We start from the raw sequence: 19,550 nt of genomic DNA on the forward strand, positions 1-19,550 counted from the left end.
GTTAATCCTTTATACAGAATTAACTTAGAACTATCGTATTTTTCAGAGTATAAGACACACCTTTCCCCCCCCTAAAAGAGGGTGGAAATGTCAGTGCATCTTATACACCAAATACAGCTGTTTTTGCTGTCCCAAAGCCTCACCCCGACATCCCATTTTTGGACAGAGGGTTTGGGAAGCCTGCAGAGAGCTCCTGGGTGCTGGGGTAAGGCAAAAATGTCCCTTTTTTGGGGCAAAAAACGGCCCATTTTTTTGCTTGGGTTTTTTCCCACAAAAATGGGGTGGGCAAAGGGTCTGGGAAGCCTGCAGAGAGCTCCTGGGGACTGAGGAAAGGCAAAAATGTCACATTTTTTGTGAAAAAAACATCTTCTACAAAACCCCTTTCCCTTGGCATTCAGTTGAAAGCATTGGTTGAACTCTGAGTTTAGACATGGGAAAGCCAGCTTCAAACCCTATTAATGGATAGCTTAATCTGCTCCCACCAAGGTTACATTGCAAAGTTTCATGAGGCTATCCCACAAAGAGGTAGTCTAAGAACGTAGGAAGTCAATATTGTCCAAAGGCGTCTAGACATGAGCTTGAAGAAGTAACATGTTTAGCAACTTATTGAGAGCTAATATTATTTGGGATCTTATCAGCGGGTCACAAGAACCTGGACCATATTTGAACAAAGCAAGCACAGGAAGAAAGGCATTAGGAAGGTTGGTTTTAACATGCATGATACTTAAGAAGCAAGCAGATTTATGGAACGATAATCCCATTATTAGAAATTCAAATTAATGAGACTCACCACCAAGGAATACAGCAACAGAGAAGTAGAAGAGAAAATGACCAAAATATCTCAAGTAGGTGGAAGAGTTTTCCTGTTGATGCTTACGATAAAACCTTACTTATTTGAATAAGGTATTATTAATATTTATTGCAATAAAAACTAAACTAAACTAAAAAAAATCTCATTTCAATCAACGTTGACACCATGTCATATTATTGGCACCAATGCAGAAATGTTCTGCCATTGTCTTTTTCATATGTGTCCATCAATCTATCTATCCCTCTGCTCGTCCATCCATTTGCCTGCAAGAAACATGGAAGACCCCGCCTGCTGAAATTCCTCCACTGATGCGATCTGCAGCATGCCTCCTCTACCAGTGCAGATGGGGTTGCAGAGCAAAATAGGAAATTTATCATTATCTTTTTTTCATAGAAGTTTTCTGTCTGTGCCACCACACTCTGTATCGATTGTAGCCTCCAAATGCCCTTCAAGGGTAGCCCCATGTAGAGGGCATTGCAGTAGTCCAGACATGAGATGACCAGGGCTTGAGTGACTGAGGGCAGGGACTCCTGATCATGGAAATCCTGCAACTGGTGCACAAACCAAAGTTGTGCAAAGGCTGTCCTGGCTACAGAAACATAGAAGACTGACGGCAGAAAAAGACCTCATGGTCATGGTCCATCTAGTCTGCCCTTATACTATTTCCTGTATTTTAACTTAGGATGGATATATGTTTATCCCAGGCATGTTTAAATTCAGTTACTGTGGATTTACCAACCACGTCTGCTGGAAGTTTGTTCCAAGCATCTACTACTCTTTCAGTAAAATAATATTTTCGCATGTTGCTTTTGATCTTTCCCCCAACTAACTTCAGATTGTGTCCCCTTGTTCTTATGTTCAGTTTCCTATTAAAAACACTTCCCTCCTGAACCTTATTTAACGCTTTAACATATTTAAATGTTTCGATCATGTTCCCCCTTTTCCTTCTGTCCTCCAGACTATACAGATTAAGTTCATTAAGTCTTTCCTGATACGTTTTATGCTCAAGACCTTCCACCATTCTTGTAGCCTGTCTTTGGACCAGTTCAATTTTGTCAATATCTTTTTGTAGGTGAGGTCTCCAGAACTGAATACAGTATTCCTATGACTGCTACCTGCTCCTCAAGCAGAGTCCTGAACCTAGGAAAACCACCCCAAGTAGTGAACTGGGTCTGTCTGTGACAGTGCCACCCCATCCAGAACTAAATGTGTTAAAATCCCAGATCCTAAAGCATATTTTTGCTGATAAAAAAATTTGATAGGTACAGAAAAATGAAATGTACTTATGAATGAGCATGTGTAAAAAATCTATCATCCTAGTATCTTCAGTTTATTACTTTATGACACCAATGTAAAACTGTTATGGTTATTATAAAACAAACAATTCTGCTATTGCATTGTACAAAAAAAGTAACGATAGCAAGATGGAAATTAAAGTGGTAAAATGCCCCATCTACTTCACTCTGTGCATTTAAACTGCAAAGAGGAAACGGAAGCATCAGAAAGGAGAAATGGGGTGAGAGAGATAAGAGATCCGTATAGTTACGGGAACATGCAAGCAAGATGCAGAGGTGAGAACTCTAGGTTCTATTTTTAGTCCGTCTGATTCACAATTTGTCAAGCCAGATTAATAATTTTTTCTCATCTTTAAAACAGGTCCATGCAAACATTATTTTCCCCCATGTGGAGCATCAAATTTATATCCTTCCTAACATATTCAGAGCTCTTAAGTGTTGACTGCTGAAACAAATCCACAGGTACTTCCAAGAATTCCAGAAGAAAAACTGTTATATTCATAGGATAGGTCAAGAATATCGGGATGTGCAAGGAAAAATAATAAAAAATATTTCTGTAGCTTTGTAAAGACTGCCACATAAACTCATCTGGCAGTCTTTACAAAGCTATGGAAATATTTTGCCAAACGTTTAGTTTAGTTTCAATTTTGACAAATTCCCAAATCTAAATAGCATTTTAGCATGACTGTTTGGAATATTCCCATATGTACTAAATTGATGGCAAATAGTATTTACCATATTTTTCGGAGTATAAGACACATCCTTTCTCCCCCTAAAAGAGGCTGAAAATTTGGATGCATTATATACTCTGAATGTAGCTTTTTCAAAGCTTTTTTTTGTCAGGCTACAAGGCACTAACAATCTTCCCGGTTCTTGCAGGCTTGCAAGCTTTTTTTCATTGCTAATCGCTCCAAAAAATGTTTTTTCCAGTCCTAATGAGATGGTTGTCCATCGTGGAAGATCGTAGGTTCGACCGTCCGACGTCGCCAGTGAAAAGTCTGAGGCAATCGGTTCCAAAGAAACTCTTTATTAGGTTCAGCTCTTTTGGAAAGTGACTTCAGCAAGGAACGCGACTGACTTTAACACAGAGCCAGACGCTCCTTATATACTTTTCAACTTCCCGCCGAAACCCAACTGTCACTGTCTTGACCAATCAAAACGTTCAACACATATTTAACTTATTTACATTGCTTCAATGCATATTTAACACTAACAATCTTCTCAGTTCTTACCAGCTTGCAGGCTTTTTCATTGCTACTCTCTCCAAAGGTTTTTTTCCCCCAGGCATAAGTCTTTGCAGGTTTTTTTTCATTGCTGCTCACTCGGAATAAGGGTTTTTTAAGCCCTAACTTGGGGATAAAATAATGTGCTGAAGCTGACCAGTCTAAGGATGTTAGCCAGATGAATACCTGATAGGCAGTTCCCCCCTCCCCTTATTTTCCTCCCCAAAAACTAAGATGTGTCTAATATACCGGTGCATCTTATACTTTGAAAAATTCGGTATAACTAATTTATTAATATATATTTCTTTAGCATCAAACATGATCAGCACTGAATAAATCTCAGCGGCTATTCATGGACTTACTCCTAGAAGGGCTGTAATCTATCCTATGCAAAATCTCTCCTGATTCTTACCTTACAGCTGAGATTTGATCTTCAACTTCATAAACCCCAAGTTTCCGATAGACCGCATGCAACATTTTATCTCCTTGGAAAGCAGTTCCTCTGCCATCCACGAGGGCTACCACAATATCTTCTTTGCTTGCAAGATAGCTGATCCAGCTAACACTGAAGGTATGCTTCACATTTTGGCTACAAGGCCCTCCATACCTACAGGAAAATATTAATGGAATTTAAAGCATTCTACGTTAACATCCCTGGTCCTAAAAATTTTAATAAACAGCATAAGAAAAATGGAATGATGAAGGACCTCCTCACTCGAGTTTTGGAATTACTTCTCAAATGCAGAATGACACAGTGGTTAAAGTTTTAGACTATTTGTTTGTTTGTTTGTTCATTTGGATTTCTAAGCCACCCTTCTCCAGTGGACTCAAGATGCCTTACAAGATAAAATCGGATACAAAATACAAATTTATGAAACCCAAACATAAAACCTAAGTCTAAAACCCCAGACAGTTGAAACCATTCAACCAAATCCAATCGCAGTCATACTATCAGCCAGTGTGCAATGTCAGTGCTCAACGGCCCCAGGCCTGCCAGCAAAGATGTCTTTTTAAAACCTTTCAAAAGGCCAGGAGGGTGGGGGTGATGCAAGTGTCTGAGGGGAATTGGTTCCAAAGGATTGGAGCCACCACAGAGAAGACTCTTCCCCTAGGCCCCACTAGGAAACATTGCTTGGCTGATGGGACCTGGAGAAGGCCAACTCTGTGGGATCTGACTGGCCACTGGGGTATGTGAGGCAGGAGAAGGTCCCGTAAGTAATCTGGTCCTAAGCCATTATGATTGAGATTACCCTCGTGCAAAGAAGCTCACTGAGTAGCTTTGGACCAGCAACCTTTTTATTTTCTAAATATCTCACAGAGTTTTATTTGTCAATGACCAAAAGAAAGTGTCTGGCAGTCTATTCACAGAGCTGTTATGGGAAAAATTGTTACCTTGAGCTCCTGAAGAAACAAAGGTAGTGGCAGCAAATACTAAAAATTTCCTACATCCTCTTGAAGATGAAGAGGATTTTACTTGGGAACCTCTGCATTCTCCACAATTCAAAGTGTTGGTAATGACCTTTAAAGCCCTACATGGCATTGGGCCAGAATACATCCAGAACCGCCTTCTACCGCACGAATCCCAGCGGCCGATAAGGTCCCACAGAGTTGGCCTTCTCCGGGTCCCGTTGACCAAACAATGTCGTTTGGCAGGCCCCAGGGGAAGAGCCTTCTCTGTGGTGGCCTCGGCCCTTTGGAACCAACTCCCCCCGGAGATTAGAACGGCCCCCACCCTCCTTGTCTTTCGCAAATTACTTAAGACCCACCTTTGTCGCCAGGCATGGGGGAGTTAAGTTATCCTTTCCCCCTAGGCTACTACAAGTTATGCATGGTATGTTTGTGTGTATGTTTGGTTTTTTGTTTTTTATAATAAGGGTTTTTTAGTTGTTTTTATTAATTGGATTGTTCATGTTGTTTTACCACTGTTGTTAGCCGCCCCGAGTCTGCGGAGAGGGGCGGTATACAAATCCAATAAATAATAATAATAATAAAATAATACATTGAGTCACAATGGCACGATGGTTAGAATCCAGTACTGCAGGCTACTTCTGCTGCCTGCCGGCTGCCTGCAATATAGCAGTTCAATTCTCACCAGACTCAAGGTTAACTCAGCCTTCCATCTTTCTGAGGTGGGTAAAATGAGGACCCAGATTGTTGTGGGCATGTGCTGGCTCTGTAAACTGCTTAGAGAGTGCTGTGAAGCACTGTGAAGCAATATATAAGTCTAAGTGCTATTGCTAATCCCATTGTGCTGTGGCTTGCTTTGCAAAACTATTGATAACTTCGACAGTATGAAAGGTATATAGGGAAAAAGTTTGAATAAAATGTTACATACACCTGTATAAGAAGAGGGTATTTCTTGGATCGATCAAACTTTGGAGGTAGAAGCATCTTGTACCATAAAGCTAGAAGAAAAAGGGAGAGGGGAGAGAATGAATGAATTTGGTGTGGAACTTCCTGTGGCAGTTTAAGATCCCATTGTTAATACTTGTGGCTGCAAAGTTTGCATTGTTGATAGCCAAGCAGATTAATCACCATTGCAGGCCTTTCTTTTTAATCATGCATGCCACATTGCATTTTCCATTATACGCTTGCATTTTCTATTATGACAGCTGTGGTTTGTGATGCCTTATAAAGTCTGATCGAGTTCCGAAAACTTCATGATTTGCCTATGTAATTTTCTGGGCAACTATATAGAATTTAGAATTCTATTGCTGTGTTTCAGGATTTTTTTTTTCAGCTTGCCAATTTAGCTTACAGTGCTGAATTGCAGTAGATTCAGAAATAGACAAAGATCATTGCAGGGTGAAAAAAGCCAAACTTTTTGGGAAAAATCTAAAACCAAAAGAAGCCAAAGGAACTAAAAGAAGCAACTTATTCTAACTAAGCCTAAACTTATACATCAACTTATTTCACACAGCACCTTTTTATAATTCTCTGTTTTCTATGACCTAATGCAGCTAATAAACATGCTTGCACTTTTACGTGATGCTGTAATTTATGAGCATGCCAACATCATAGATAAGGCTGCGGGTATAGCAATGGAAGTTTACAAGAAACTTGTGAGAAAGCTAGGTAAAAGAATGTGTTAATGGTGCCAGATAGTACTCCCCATCTTTTATCATGATTTCATATAATACTGTCTGTTCTTGAGAACGTGAACTGTCCCTCAACTTTCCAGGCCTACCCAGTAGTCCGTAACTGCAAAGCCTGAATAAATACACGCTAACCTATGCTAACAGCATAATGTGAACTAATAAATATCCCATGTGCGGTTTCTGGAATATCTGGGCGTGCCCATTAATATGACCTTTGACCTACACAAGGAATACTTTCGTAAGCTTCTTAAAACCCACCTCTGTCGTCAGGCATGGGGGAACTGAGATATTCTTTACCCCCTAGGCTTCTACAATTTATGTATGGTATGTTTGTATGTATGATTGGTTTTAAAATAAGGGTTTTTAGCTGCTTTAGTATTGGATTGTCACATGTTGTTTTTACCACTGTTGTTAGCCGCCCCGAGTCTACGGAGAGGTGTGGCATACAAATCCAATAAATAATAATAATAATAATAATAATAATAATAATAATAATAATACACATCCACTCCTTTTTTAAAAAAAATGTTAAAGTCGCTTTGCAATTACAGCTACCCAGGAGCGTGGAAAAAGTAAAGGGGATCTGTGGTTCTTTTTTTTTCAGTATCCGATTTAAGCATTAATAAGGTCTGACGCTGATTAGCTCCTAAGCCCAGGTAAGATCAGCCAGATGATGCTATCTGCAAAGATGTAAAAAAAAAAAATAGTCTCCCAGGTAGTCCTTCAATTATGATCACAATTGAACCCAGCATTTCTGTGGCTCAGCAAGGCAGTGGCTGAGTGAGTTTTGCTCATTTTATGACCTTTCTTGTCCTTGTTGTTAAGCAAATCATGCAGTCATTAAGCAAATCTGGTTTTTCCATTGACTGTGCTCGTCAGAAGCCAGATGGGAAAGTGATCATATGAACCCAGGACAGTGAAACTGTCATAAATATATGCTAGTTGTGGCATGCCTGAATTTTGATGACATGAGGATGCTGCAACAATCTTAAGTGTGAAAACTGGCCATAAGTCATTGTAACTTCAAATATTCACTAAATAGATGGTCATAAATTGAGGACTAACTTTATTTCCTTTCTCCAGATCAATCTTAAAAATATACAACTAAGTCCTTTCCTCATCATTGCACAGCTCTGTACTACGCAGTCTTTGTCTGAGAATAGACTATTAATATATAGGATTCCAGGAATTAATTTCTTAATACACCGTTGAAGGGAAAACTCTACTGTACTGTTTCTTGATCTAAATACAGATATCGCACCGTACATTTTAAAATGGCAACTGTTTAGTTTTTGTGCATACGCTGAAAAATTAGGTGTGAAAATTAAATAATACTTACTTATGCCATCCACTTCAAGTTTGTTAATCTTCTGTATTGGTAAACTGATTTTTTGCAGAGCAGACTCCAAATCTGCATTGTCTTCTAAGACTTTAATTTCTTATATAAAAAGTTTTTAATTAGAAATATATTTATCATTGATTCTCTGTTCTTGAAATGTTACACAATTGAATACTAATAAAAGGTTAAACGTAAAGTCTGTTAAATTTAAATGAGTACAGTGTTCCCTCGATTTCCGCGGGGGATGCGTTCCGAGACCAGCCGCGAAAGTCGAATTTCCGCAAAGTAGAGATGCGGAAGTAAATACACCATTTTTGGCTATGGACAGTATCACAAGCCTTCCCTTAACACTTTAAACCCTTAAATTACCATTTCCCATTCCCTTAACAACCATTTACTCACCATTATTACTGGTATTCACCATTGATAAAGACACTTAGTAATCCTGATATTTATAAACATAATTATTTATTAACAATAATTATTTTTCTTGTTATTTATTTGCAAAAATTATTAGTTTGGCGATGATATATGATGTCATCGGGCTGGAAAAACCGTGGTATAGGGGAAAAAAAGTATTTTTTAATTAATTTTTTTTAAAAAACCGTGGCATAGGCTAATCGCGAAGTTTGAACCCGCGAAAATCGAGGGGACACTGTATATTAATTTACTAAGCTCATTTCATATACTCTGTTAAGTATTTAATTGAATGAAAGAAGTTAATCATGATAAAGTATTTATATAGTGGAACCTCCGGTCATGACCATAATCCATTTCAGCTGTGTTTGATTGTCACCCAAGGATGTGTTCGTGACCTGAGTGAAACATTTAGCGGATATTTTTATCAGCACCTGCTTGGTCAAGGTCAGAAGCATTCGTGACCTGAGGTTCTACTGTATCATGATTTTATTGTATATTTCCTTAACCGACAAAGCAGACAAATAAATAGTGAAACCAGTATTATAATAGTTAAAGAGAGTCTATATCTTTTTCAGGTTTATGTGCCTAAAACTTTACGGAAGCGGATTATGAAAGCCAAATAGTTTCTAACCTAAATGGAATATTTTCCTTTCTGTCTTGCAATCGGGGCAATACAAGTCAGGTTTAGATAAAGTGTAAAAACATTTCATCACTCTGACCATCAGAATCAAAGATCTTATCCTCGCTTGTGCTTAACCACAGAACAAATGCTCTGGCATTTTTTCCCCACAGTAACCCATGACAGGGCCTTTATCTAGGAGCGGGCTACCATTCCTGGCCCTAGCAGAACTGGCCGGGGGCGTGCCCCTTCCTCCCTGCATGCGCAGAAGCTGAATCTTGCGTGAGCGTGATTTCTGGGTTTTTTCACCTCTGCACATGTACGAAAGCGAAAAAACCTGGAAATGGGCAAACAAGTAAGTGCCAGCTCACCGCTGCCTGCTGCCATTTGCTCCTGCACCGCCTGCTTGCCACACTCGCCTCTCGCTCTTGGGGCAAACGACGGCAGTATGGGAGGTGGGGGGAGCTGGCACGAGTGGCGAGCGAGGGGTGAATGGTGGGGGAAGGCAATGCTCATGGCAGGGCAGGGCAGGAGTAGGCCCGGGGAAGAACCAATGGCGCGTGCACACCCGGCATTGCCACCGGTGCTAGCCTATGCGCTACATGGCCACCACCGGAATGGCGTTCCCCACCATTGAGGCTGGGGCCCAGCACTGCCTTTATCTCTTCTCATCCTAATGAGTCAGGTTGAAGCTGGTCTTAGCTGCGCTAGTTTTGAAATATGACTTTTCTCCTTATGCCCACAGCAGCTAAGATTAGCCTCAAAGTGTGTAAAACTGGTTAGGCTTTGACACCCTTTGTCAAGTTCCATTCCCAGGAGGGAGGGGGCCTGGGTGCATTTTTTAGTTTATAACCTTTTTCCTGTTGCTTATCTACCCTGTACTTTGACTTATCTTCTTGGAATGTAAGGTGGGGAAGGCCATTTTTTTTGTCTCAGCTCTGTAGCCTCCAGCATGCGACAGCAGAGAACAACTTCTTATCACCTTCTAAGCCTGCAATTCTCAAACCAACTTTGCACCATATGGATTGGGATATTCAATACTGGACTGAGAGGAGGGTTTTCTAACTGCTTTAACTTAACATAATTGCATGGGGAATCCTCAGATCTTGTTTTCTTAGTCTTGCTATCACTTTCCTTTCAATAAAAGTTTATGTTGTGTTCGTTTAAATAATTGAAGAAATTCACTGATTGGTTAAGACGCGGCTAAATGTAAGCTGCCGCCAAAGTTAAACGGTTGTCAGTTAGAAAAGCCCGCGCTTAAGAAAAGGTATAAATAGGGCAACGGGTTAGCCGTTGCCCTTGTTGGGAATTGCATTGCAGGAGAACGCTTGCTCATTGTGTTTCATTGAATAAACGTGTTATGGTTCAACAGAAGTTTCCGGTGCAGTGATTTAACAGTGACGACGAGGAGGTCGAACTCCCACCAAGCAACCATGAGTTCGGTCATGGCTCCACCACCACCTTTCTTCAATTCAGACTCGGAATCCTGGACATCATACATGTCCAAATTTAGAATTTTTCTACAGGCAAGCAACCTACAAGATGCAGATGACGACAGGAAACAGTTTCCTTTTGAAATGCTCAGGGCTTCAAGAGTAGTTGATGCATGGAACTCACTACCAGACTCTGTAGTATCATCTCCTAACCCCCAAAATTTTACCCTTAGACTATCCACTGTTGACCTCTCCCGATTCCTAAGAGGTCAGTAAGGGGCGTGCATAAGTGCACCAGAGTGCCTTCCATCCCCTGCCCTAGTGTTTCTCCCTTACTAGTATCATATATATATAAACATTGTTATATCTTTGTATGCTACCAATATGTGCTTGACAAATAAAATAAAATAAAAATAAAAATAAAAATAAAAAATAAAATAAATAAATACATTTTTGAGCGGAGAGAAGAAACAAGTCCTTACATTCTTACCTTTGTCATATCTGTTATCATATATAATAGAAATGGGGATGCCTGGGCCTGCAGTATTGATTAGAATAAAAAAAGAATCTCCATTAAAACAGCATATCTGAAACATATTATCACTACTGAAAATCATTTCATTGCTTTGCTACTTGCCTACTCCCATTTGTTTATCACTCACAGTTTTTCCTCGCATAAGTTTAACATTTTAATTTGAGCATGCTGCAAAGACCAGTTGGATGTTAGAATGACAGTAGATGTATAGAGACCTGAATTTACACTGGAAGTAACTTCCTCAATGTTTCTACAAACTGCCCCATTGACGCTCCTTTACAATGGATAGTGGGATTGCAGGATTCAACTGACAAATGTTTGCATTTATATTATAGAGAACACTATCCAGTTTCTGGGATTCCACAGGTACAAAAACATATCTGACAATACTTCATGGCCCTAAGCAAACCTGATGCCATTTTGTCATTCTTACTGCTGTAAAAAGTTAGCACCCACCCTCTCCTAGAAGAATGAAATATTTTGAGAAACATTAAAAAGGCAGAATATTATATTTTCCTGGATGACAAATGAAAAAAACATGCTCTTGGAAAGCAGCCCCCATCTTTCTAAATACTCCTCCATAGATGTCAGCACTTAAGAGATAAAGATATAGCTAGCTCTATTCATAAGCAAATTTCCTGCTTGAAGGCCTGAACAAAGGTAGGATTCGCTCTCAGCCACAATAGGAATTGACCAACAAGTCCCTTCAACCAAACTTTAACCAAGCTTCGCTCAGACAAAATTGTAGGATTTGTACATGGCACAATTGGAGTCTGACAACAGCCAATAGAATACATGTTCTTGCATAGGAACAGGAAGTTCAAGTGCAAAGCCCAAGAGAAGGTATACTCCCACTCTCAATTCCATGTGGTCAGCTGCACCAGAACCACCCATGTGCTTCTGCTTCCTCATTAAACCATCTTTCCAATCAGCCTCCATGAATACAGTGTATTTCTCCTGGCTTGGAACTGAACCAGATGGATATTTCTTTCAACACTACCATGGTTTAGGCCTTAAATTCGGTTTATATCCATGTTCATACATATTTTTTTCCCATTAATGTTTCACTATTGCTTCATTCTTAAAGTCCCTCCATTAATCAGGACGCGCAAAGGACTGGTGCCCAGAGAGGGGCCAATTGGAAAAAATATATCTTTTTGAAAGCTGTGTGAATCTAGTAGCTAAGATATTCGACCAGAGCTTTCTGGAAATCCATGACTCAAGACTCCTGGGGCAGACATCTTCGGAGAGGGGCGGCATATAAATCTAAATAATAATAATAATAATAATAATAATAATAATAATAATAATAATAATAATAGTTAGATATTTGCCTGGGTGACCTACCCAGACAGGGTAAAAGTCAAAAGTTCAGATTTGTTTATTGCATGTTGATTGGTTGCCTTCTTTTGGCGCTAAAAATGTATCTTTGTAAAACTGCCCTGTTGCTGGCCTAGATTGTATAAATAGGAGAACTGTCATTGTATAGAGCTCTCAATACTCCATTGCTTCTTCACTGAATTGACTTCCTTGTCCTGTTAGCGAAATAAACCTTGTTTGATTCAACCTTGCTTTGAGAGTTATTACATTGGCGACGAGGAAATCGACCCTCCGTGTGCTATCATGGCTACTCCATCGTTAGTCCAGCCACCTGAATTCTTTGACCCAGAAAGAATGACCTGGACAGCCTACATGGCGAAGTTTGAAATATTTTTGGAAGCGGCCGGCATGAAAGACTCCAACAGCGGCTGCAAGCGTGCCCTTTTCCTCAATTACTGTGGCACACAGATTTTTGAGCTGGCAGAAACCCTCACTGACCCTGAACCGGCGAACTCAGTTTCCTGGGACGCTCTCTCATCCAAGCTAGCCGCTTACTTCAAGCCTAATGATAATAATAATAAATCCTCTCCCCCTGCTGAGATTAGCAATGGTGGCAAGTTTTAGGATGACCAAACAGTAAACTCTGTATGACAAAGATATCACAAAAATGTCTTCCATATTCACTTCACAGACTAATTACTTCAAGGTCCAATATATGCATGTTTGTATGCGTCAAGAGATGTCCTGAGACATGGCCATTAAATATTGAATCACTCCTGACATGGTCTATAATTCATGGAGATTAAAATCTCTGAACAGCATTCACCTGGGACACTCAACCTCCAGTTTTGTGAGTACTCAAAAGCAAAGGCTCTAACTTAATGCCTAGCTTGAAATACACAAGTTCACCTTCAAGGTTATCTTCAATAAAGAGGTCTTGTTACAGAGAGAGCATTTTACATTTTAGTAGCAGCTAGAGACAAAGGCTTCCAGCAATTTAGCATCAAGACTCAGAGGTCAGGGGGTTAGGGTAGAAGTGAGGACTGGCATCAAAATGCCCTTCTCTTTCTTCCCCTGCAACATCCACCCAAAACTCTCCCATCATATCTCTTTCCCCATCATTATGTGGGAATCCAAAGCCTTCTTGGCCAATAATTTCCACTGCCCTTTTCAATTCTGTTCTCTCTGGAGCATCTGCAATCCACCACTTTATGTGATTACTTGGTCATTCTATCCAATCATATATACCCATAACAGCAATTAAAACAATTCCTTTTCTTATTAGCATTGAGAAATTTACTTCTGAGCATCTGTAGCAATCTCTCTCTCTCTCTTTCTCTCTCTGTGTGTATGTGTGTGTGTTTGGGTGTACCAACAGTGTTGCTGAGAATAAGGTAGAAAATTAACCTTTGCATTCTATACAGTTCTCTTCAGTCACCCAGATGAAAAGATACCTAAATGGTTACATAACTTGAGCACAGAATAAACCATGCACAAAAGAATCTCGATAAGTTGTCTCAACTCATTTCTCAAGGTGAGCACATTCCCTGCGTGATACAATTTTGGCACAGATGAATGAGTGATGTGAATGATTAGTTATGTTTGCAATTTTGCTAGTGACATAGTCGTCATTTGCAATGCTTGTACACCTTGTACAAAGCATAAATATATGATAAAAACTGTAGAGCCATTATTTTCTTCCTAATGTGACCTGAGGAAAATGTACAAACATCAGTTTCATTCATCCATACTAATCCACCAATATGGCTACACCCAGATTTCTCTCTTTTTATGTAATCTGCATTTTATTTTATAATTTATTTTATTTTTACTTTGATTTCAAATGGATTTTAAATACTGTTTAAAATGGTGATGTCACTGGTTAATTCTTTCAGCCCGTAGTGGGTTCTAAATGGTTTTGCTACTGGTTTGCACACATGTGTGTGCACAACACTTCTGCGCAGAAATGTCCCATATGGGTGGGCGGAGCATCCCAAGCAGGTGGGTGGAGTGTCCCAAGTGGATGGGTGGAGCCTCCTGCCACCACTACCAATTCAGAGAACCGTATCAAACAGGGAGCAACCCACCACTGCTTTCAACCCAGAAATGACTTAAAAGGTGTCTCTGCACTGATGGGATGGGAGCAAAGAATCTACTTTAAAAGTTTATTTTAGGAAACTAAGCCAGAACATTGGTCTGACAAAGCCTTTCCTGATTCCATAAAGTGAGATTGCAAAATCCTTGTTCAGGGTGAAAAATGTTCTAGGTTCAATTTCTAGGAGTTCAGGTTCCAGAGCAGTGGAGAAATGCCCCTGGCTGAAACCATGCATAGATGTTGCCTCTCTTTCTCATCCTCATGATTTGATGGCTCCACATTCTAACGGCATAAGACAGTTTCCTACATTCTAAAACTTATTTGAACTCCCTCATATCAAAACCAACTCATTCACTTAATCAATGGCTGTGGCTTTAATTTGTCTTACAGTTTGTTTCAAATGATGAAAGATTACGGTGCCTGGTCATATTCTCAGAGTCTCTGCCATTTCATAACTAGAAAGTGATACAGATGATTTCTAACCCTTAAATGCACTATCCTAATTTTCCAGATGATTAGACTATACATTAAATTACCTTTATAATAGTAAACTGAATGGCATTATTTTATTTTGTAAAAGAAGTATGTATGTATGTATGTATGTATGTATGTATGTATGTATGTATGTACCCTGTTTTCCCGAAAATAAGACGTACCCCGAAAGTAAGGCATGTCAGAGGTTTTGCAGAATTTGCTAATATAAGGCACCCCTCGAAAATAAGGCCTAGTCAAGTTTACATACGGTACGGTGGAAAAACATACGGTACCATTCAAAGCTGTTCATAGCAGTACCGTAATAATGTGGCGTCCCCTGCTGGCCCCTTCCATCGGTTTGTACCGTCCAGTACAACAGACACAGTCTGCTGCTGTCTCATCGGCATTACAGTCTCCACTACAGTTTGTAGACTGTAGTTCCTCTGGTGGCCGGAAGCTGCAATAGTGGGAGTATACTGTTGTACCATATAAGTGCTGTCGTTTGTGTGTGTGGGTGCCAAACTGACAGGTACCATACCGTAATCAGTGTACCATACGGTACACTTTCTTTGGGGGTGTCAGGTTTTCTGCCTGTGAATTTGTCTTATTTGAGAAATATAAGACACCCTCCAAAAAAAAGACGTAGCACAACTTTTGGAGCAAAAATTAATATAAGACAGTGTCTTATTTTCGGGAAAACACGGTATGTATGTATGTATGTATGTATGTATGTATGTATGTATGTACATACGTATGTACTATTACTACTCTATCCACCAGGCCCAATCCAGAGACGGAATCCAACTCCATATACAGGATTCCAAATAATAAACCATCTATCATAAAGGAGGGAAATCATTCACTGGCAACAAGCCAATTGTAAACAATCCCCACCCTCACCACAACCAGCTATGATAACATCTGGGTGGTACTTTCTGTATCTAAAGATATAAGGTAAACATCATGATATTCACTGGGGCTTATTCCCAGAGAAGTGAACCTAATATTGTACACATTCATTTACTGCTAATAAGGTGCTTTGAAGTAGAAATAGTGAATTGTGACTTGAAAAAGCTATTAGGATTTTATTTACCCACAAATTTGACATACCATAACAGAATAGTGCATAATAGTCGGCGTTATCACTGAATCTTGCTCCATAATACTGGCATCTTTCTTTTCGTAAATTACAAGTAATGCACTGCTTTGTTAAAGTATTCCTTCCAATTCTGAAAAAAAGAAGAAGCAGATTTAGAAAAAAAAACACAGTTTATATATAGAAAGATGTTCCCAATCCCTTTCAGTCTTTTCCAATGTTTCCTTACTATAGGAAGGTGTGGATTTTCGATAAGATGTTTATGTGGATTAGTATGTTTTCCCGAAAATATGACCTACCCCGAAAGTAAGTCCTACCTTGATTTTTACACATGCGCCCAATATAAGCCCTGCTTCCAAGATAAACCCTAATTAATGCCCCTGCCACTCCAGGGTGCATGGGTAAAAATTAAGGTAGGGTTAGGATGGGGTGGTAGGAGCTGCCCTATTACTTACCTTTGGACAGTTGCAGCCAGTCCTCACATACCATTTCTTCTGCAGCCAGCAAGCCTGGCAAGGCTTTCTTGAAAGCCTCTGCAGCTGATAACAGCACTTTGGATCAATCTGGAGCTCTGTTATCATCTGTAGAGGCCTTTAGGAAAGCCATGGCAGCATTTCCATCTGCAGAAGTTTATGAAGGTCTCTGACAGTGAAAAGGAGGCTGTGGGCAACACACACAAGTGAGGTGAATCAGTGGCAGACACTCTTCCCAAATAAGACCTGGTGCCTTTTTTGGTGGCAAAAAAAAAAAAAAGACAAGGTCTTGGTTTTGGGGAAACATGGGGAGTATGTTAAAAGATGTTTTTATTCAACTATAATTACTTTATTTGGCCTCCATTATGTCTAATATTATAGTAATTCTCTTTATGTATTTTTATTTATTTATTTATTTATTTATTTACTTATTTACTTATTTACTTACTTACTTACTTACTTACTTACTTACTTACTTGTTTGTTTGTTTGTTTGTTTGTTTGTTTGTTTATTTATTTATTTAGTCCAATATACAATAATACAATGAATGTTATATAGTAGAGAAGAAATACGAGATATAGGAGAGACTATAGGACAGGGGACGGAAGGCACTCTAGTGCACTTATGTACGCCCCTTACTGACCTCTTAGGAATCTGGAGAGGTCAACCATGGATAGTCTAAGGGAAAAATTTTGGGGGTTAAGGGATGATACTACGGAGTCCGGTAATGAGTTCCACGCTTCAACAACTCGATTACTAAAGTCATATTTTTTACAGTCAAGTTTGGAGCGGTTAATATTAAGCTTGACTCTGTTGTGTGCTCTTGTGTTGTTGTGGTTGAAGCTGAAGTAGTCTTTGATAGGCAGGATAAGAAATTTGAATAGGAAATATGATATAGTGATTATTCCTTGCAATTTATGAGCCAAAGAAACTACATAGCTTTGATGAAGTTGGTGAATTGTACTCACTAACCTGAAGTACTCTTTACTTTTTTTACACTTAATAGTAAGGTTTCTATTGCAGAAGTTTTGATAGCAGCTTACTTGTAAATGTTTCTTCTTCCTGGGTAACCTTCAAATTCATTGCTTGAATAAAATCTGGAAGGCAATAGCCATTAGCAAATAAATTATGTATTCACCATGGAATGAAATGACAAAATGTTACTTATTATAAAGATTCATAAGAAAATGCTCAAACAACATGAACAGTTCCAGCCAGGCAGGAAATTCCCATTATTTCTAGATTTTTGTTTTATCCAAATTATTAGCCACTTAGGTCTGCTAACTGAGATTTGATTTACTTTCCTGCCCAATTATTTTGTTTTCTTATAAAACTTTAATACAATAAATTGATGTAAATCTTTGGAAAGATTCACTTAGTGATAGTGATCCATTTAGTGATGGTAACTCACTTAGTGAAGGTAACTAATTTAGTGAAGCTGTCAGCATTCAGGAAGGAGAAGCTGAACAAGATGTGAAGCCAAAAAGGATTGAAACACAGGTCAGAGCTATGGATTCCACCTGACAAGTATTCTACTAGTAAAGTAAAAGTGTGTGATATATGCTATGAGCTAAGAAACTGTAAGGAAGTACTGTATTAGCATTACCTAAAGTTAAACAAGTACAATGGAGAGAAACCATGGACAAAGAAATGAAATCCATGGAAGAACATGAAGTGTTCACATCTATGATGTTGCCACAGTGCAGCAAAGCTGTGGGATGTAAGTGGGTATACAAAAAGAAAGTACTACCCAATAATGAGGTGCAATATAAAACAAGATTAGTGGCACAAGGTTTTTCACAGCTACAGTTTTTGAATCCAGGAAGTGATCACCTTGGCGTCCTTAGCAACCTGCCGGTGATGTCAAAGCTCCGCCCCCGGAATCTCTTCAAGGGAGGGATTCCCCGTTCGGGTTCGAGTTCGGATTTGGCTCGGATTCGGCCGAATTTTGTGTAAAGTTCGTCCGAACCTGCCGAACCCGAACACCATTGGGTTTGCCCATCACTAGTTCCGTGACATCACCAATGGGTTCTGTTGGTTTGAATGAACCGGTCCAAATTGTGAGAAACCCTCTTCAGCAGATAGGCTTCCGAATAGATTGAAATCATCTATTATGCCCAAATGAGTAAATAATGCAGAGCATGGTAATACCACATATATAATAGTGATTTTATATTATTGAGGAAGATGCTATTAGACCCTTCTAATCATGTCCAATGTTTATGACTGGATGCACAAGTTGAGGGAGGCGAAATTCTTTTTCCTCTGTAGGCTAACTCTAACTCTGAGGCCTTTCCAGGCCATAGCTGTTGAGGGGAATCCATTGTAGCTAATCACATGGAATGACTCTCAAAGATCTTTAAAAATGGAGTTCATCCGCAAGGCTAATGGAAAAACCATTCTTGTATTCTTGCATATGATTTTAATTGACAGGCAATTGACCAAGAAACCATGCAAGTGGGATACTTACATTGCATCATTTGTTACTCTATAAATATATATGGCCTCCCATTCGCCACTAGTGATCTGGACTGCTTTTTCCTACAAAAACAACACATTTAAAGTCAGGTACCTTATTCCACAGCACATCTGCAACATTGCAACATAGGGGAAGCTTAAATTGGTTCTTCGGTTGACCTACCACTGAATCTTTGATGTAATGAATGTGTTTATAGCCATTCTGGTCGCTAAAAATTTTGTAGTACGACATGGCATCTGAAGTGAAAGAGGGTGCTGAAACAAAAAACTGAGAGACAACAATAATAAACTGAAGCAGGAATTAATATCTTTGAGAAGTGAATGAAAATTATGCAAAATATAGTAAATATATATTTACAGTACATATTTTACTGCATAAAAATTTTATTGTTTGGTGTATTTATTAAAAATATACTGTTTATTAAATATATTGTACTATATTTACTGTAGTAAAAATTTAGCAATGCTTTCTGATCTTACTATTTTCCGCCCTTATCCCATAAAGCGGAACAAATTTCATACTGTAGTGAAAACACGTCCGTTAGGGATTTACAATGTATCTAACATTTTTACTTGGAGGTAAGACCCAGCTGGTTCTCAAAATGAAAAGTGGATGTCTATAACATCCCCTCCCCAAAATAAATAAATTAAATGTGGAAATATAAATAAATAAATGATTACAGAAGTAGTTGGAGTTTCAGAGTTTGAAGGGACCTGGAGGTCTTCTATTCCAAATTTCTGCTCAAGGAGGATATCCTTTATACCAGGGGTAGGCAAAGTTTGCTCTTCTATGACATGTGGACTTCAACTCCCAGAATTCCTGAGCTAGCATGACTGGCTC

The 19,550-nt window shown here is 39.2% G+C and overlaps 1 protein-coding gene across 3 annotated transcripts in view; it reads right to left on the reverse strand.

The window, feature by feature from the left end:
* The window catches only part of LOC139156261 (prolyl endopeptidase FAP-like), a 63,807-nt gene that overhangs the window by 13,337 nt on the left and 30,920 nt on the right, over positions 1 to 19,550 (reverse strand). For all 3 annotated transcript variants that reach the window (XM_070731648.1, XM_070731646.1, XM_070731647.1), the window contains 8 exons: positions 18,873 to 18,977; positions 18,702 to 18,772; positions 17,275 to 17,328; positions 15,773 to 15,891; positions 10,729 to 10,776; positions 7,767 to 7,865; positions 5,665 to 5,734; positions 3,742 to 3,936 (listed from right to left, as the gene is read on the reverse strand). In XM_070731648.1, the coding sequence (XP_070587749.1) occupies positions 3,742 to 3,936; positions 5,665 to 5,734; positions 7,767 to 7,865; positions 10,729 to 10,776; positions 15,773 to 15,891; positions 17,275 to 17,328; positions 18,702 to 18,772; positions 18,873 to 18,977 (761 nt within the window). The remainder of the gene's footprint in view (positions 1 to 3,741; positions 3,937 to 5,664; positions 5,735 to 7,766; positions 7,866 to 10,728; positions 10,777 to 15,772; positions 15,892 to 17,274; positions 17,329 to 18,701; positions 18,773 to 18,872; positions 18,978 to 19,550) is intronic.

The sequence above is a fragment of the Erythrolamprus reginae genome, chromosome 1, assembly GCF_031021105.1.
Source record: "Erythrolamprus reginae isolate rEryReg1 chromosome 1, rEryReg1.hap1, whole genome shotgun sequence".
Lineage (NCBI taxonomy): Eukaryota > Metazoa > Chordata > Lepidosauria > Squamata > Dipsadidae > Erythrolamprus > Erythrolamprus reginae.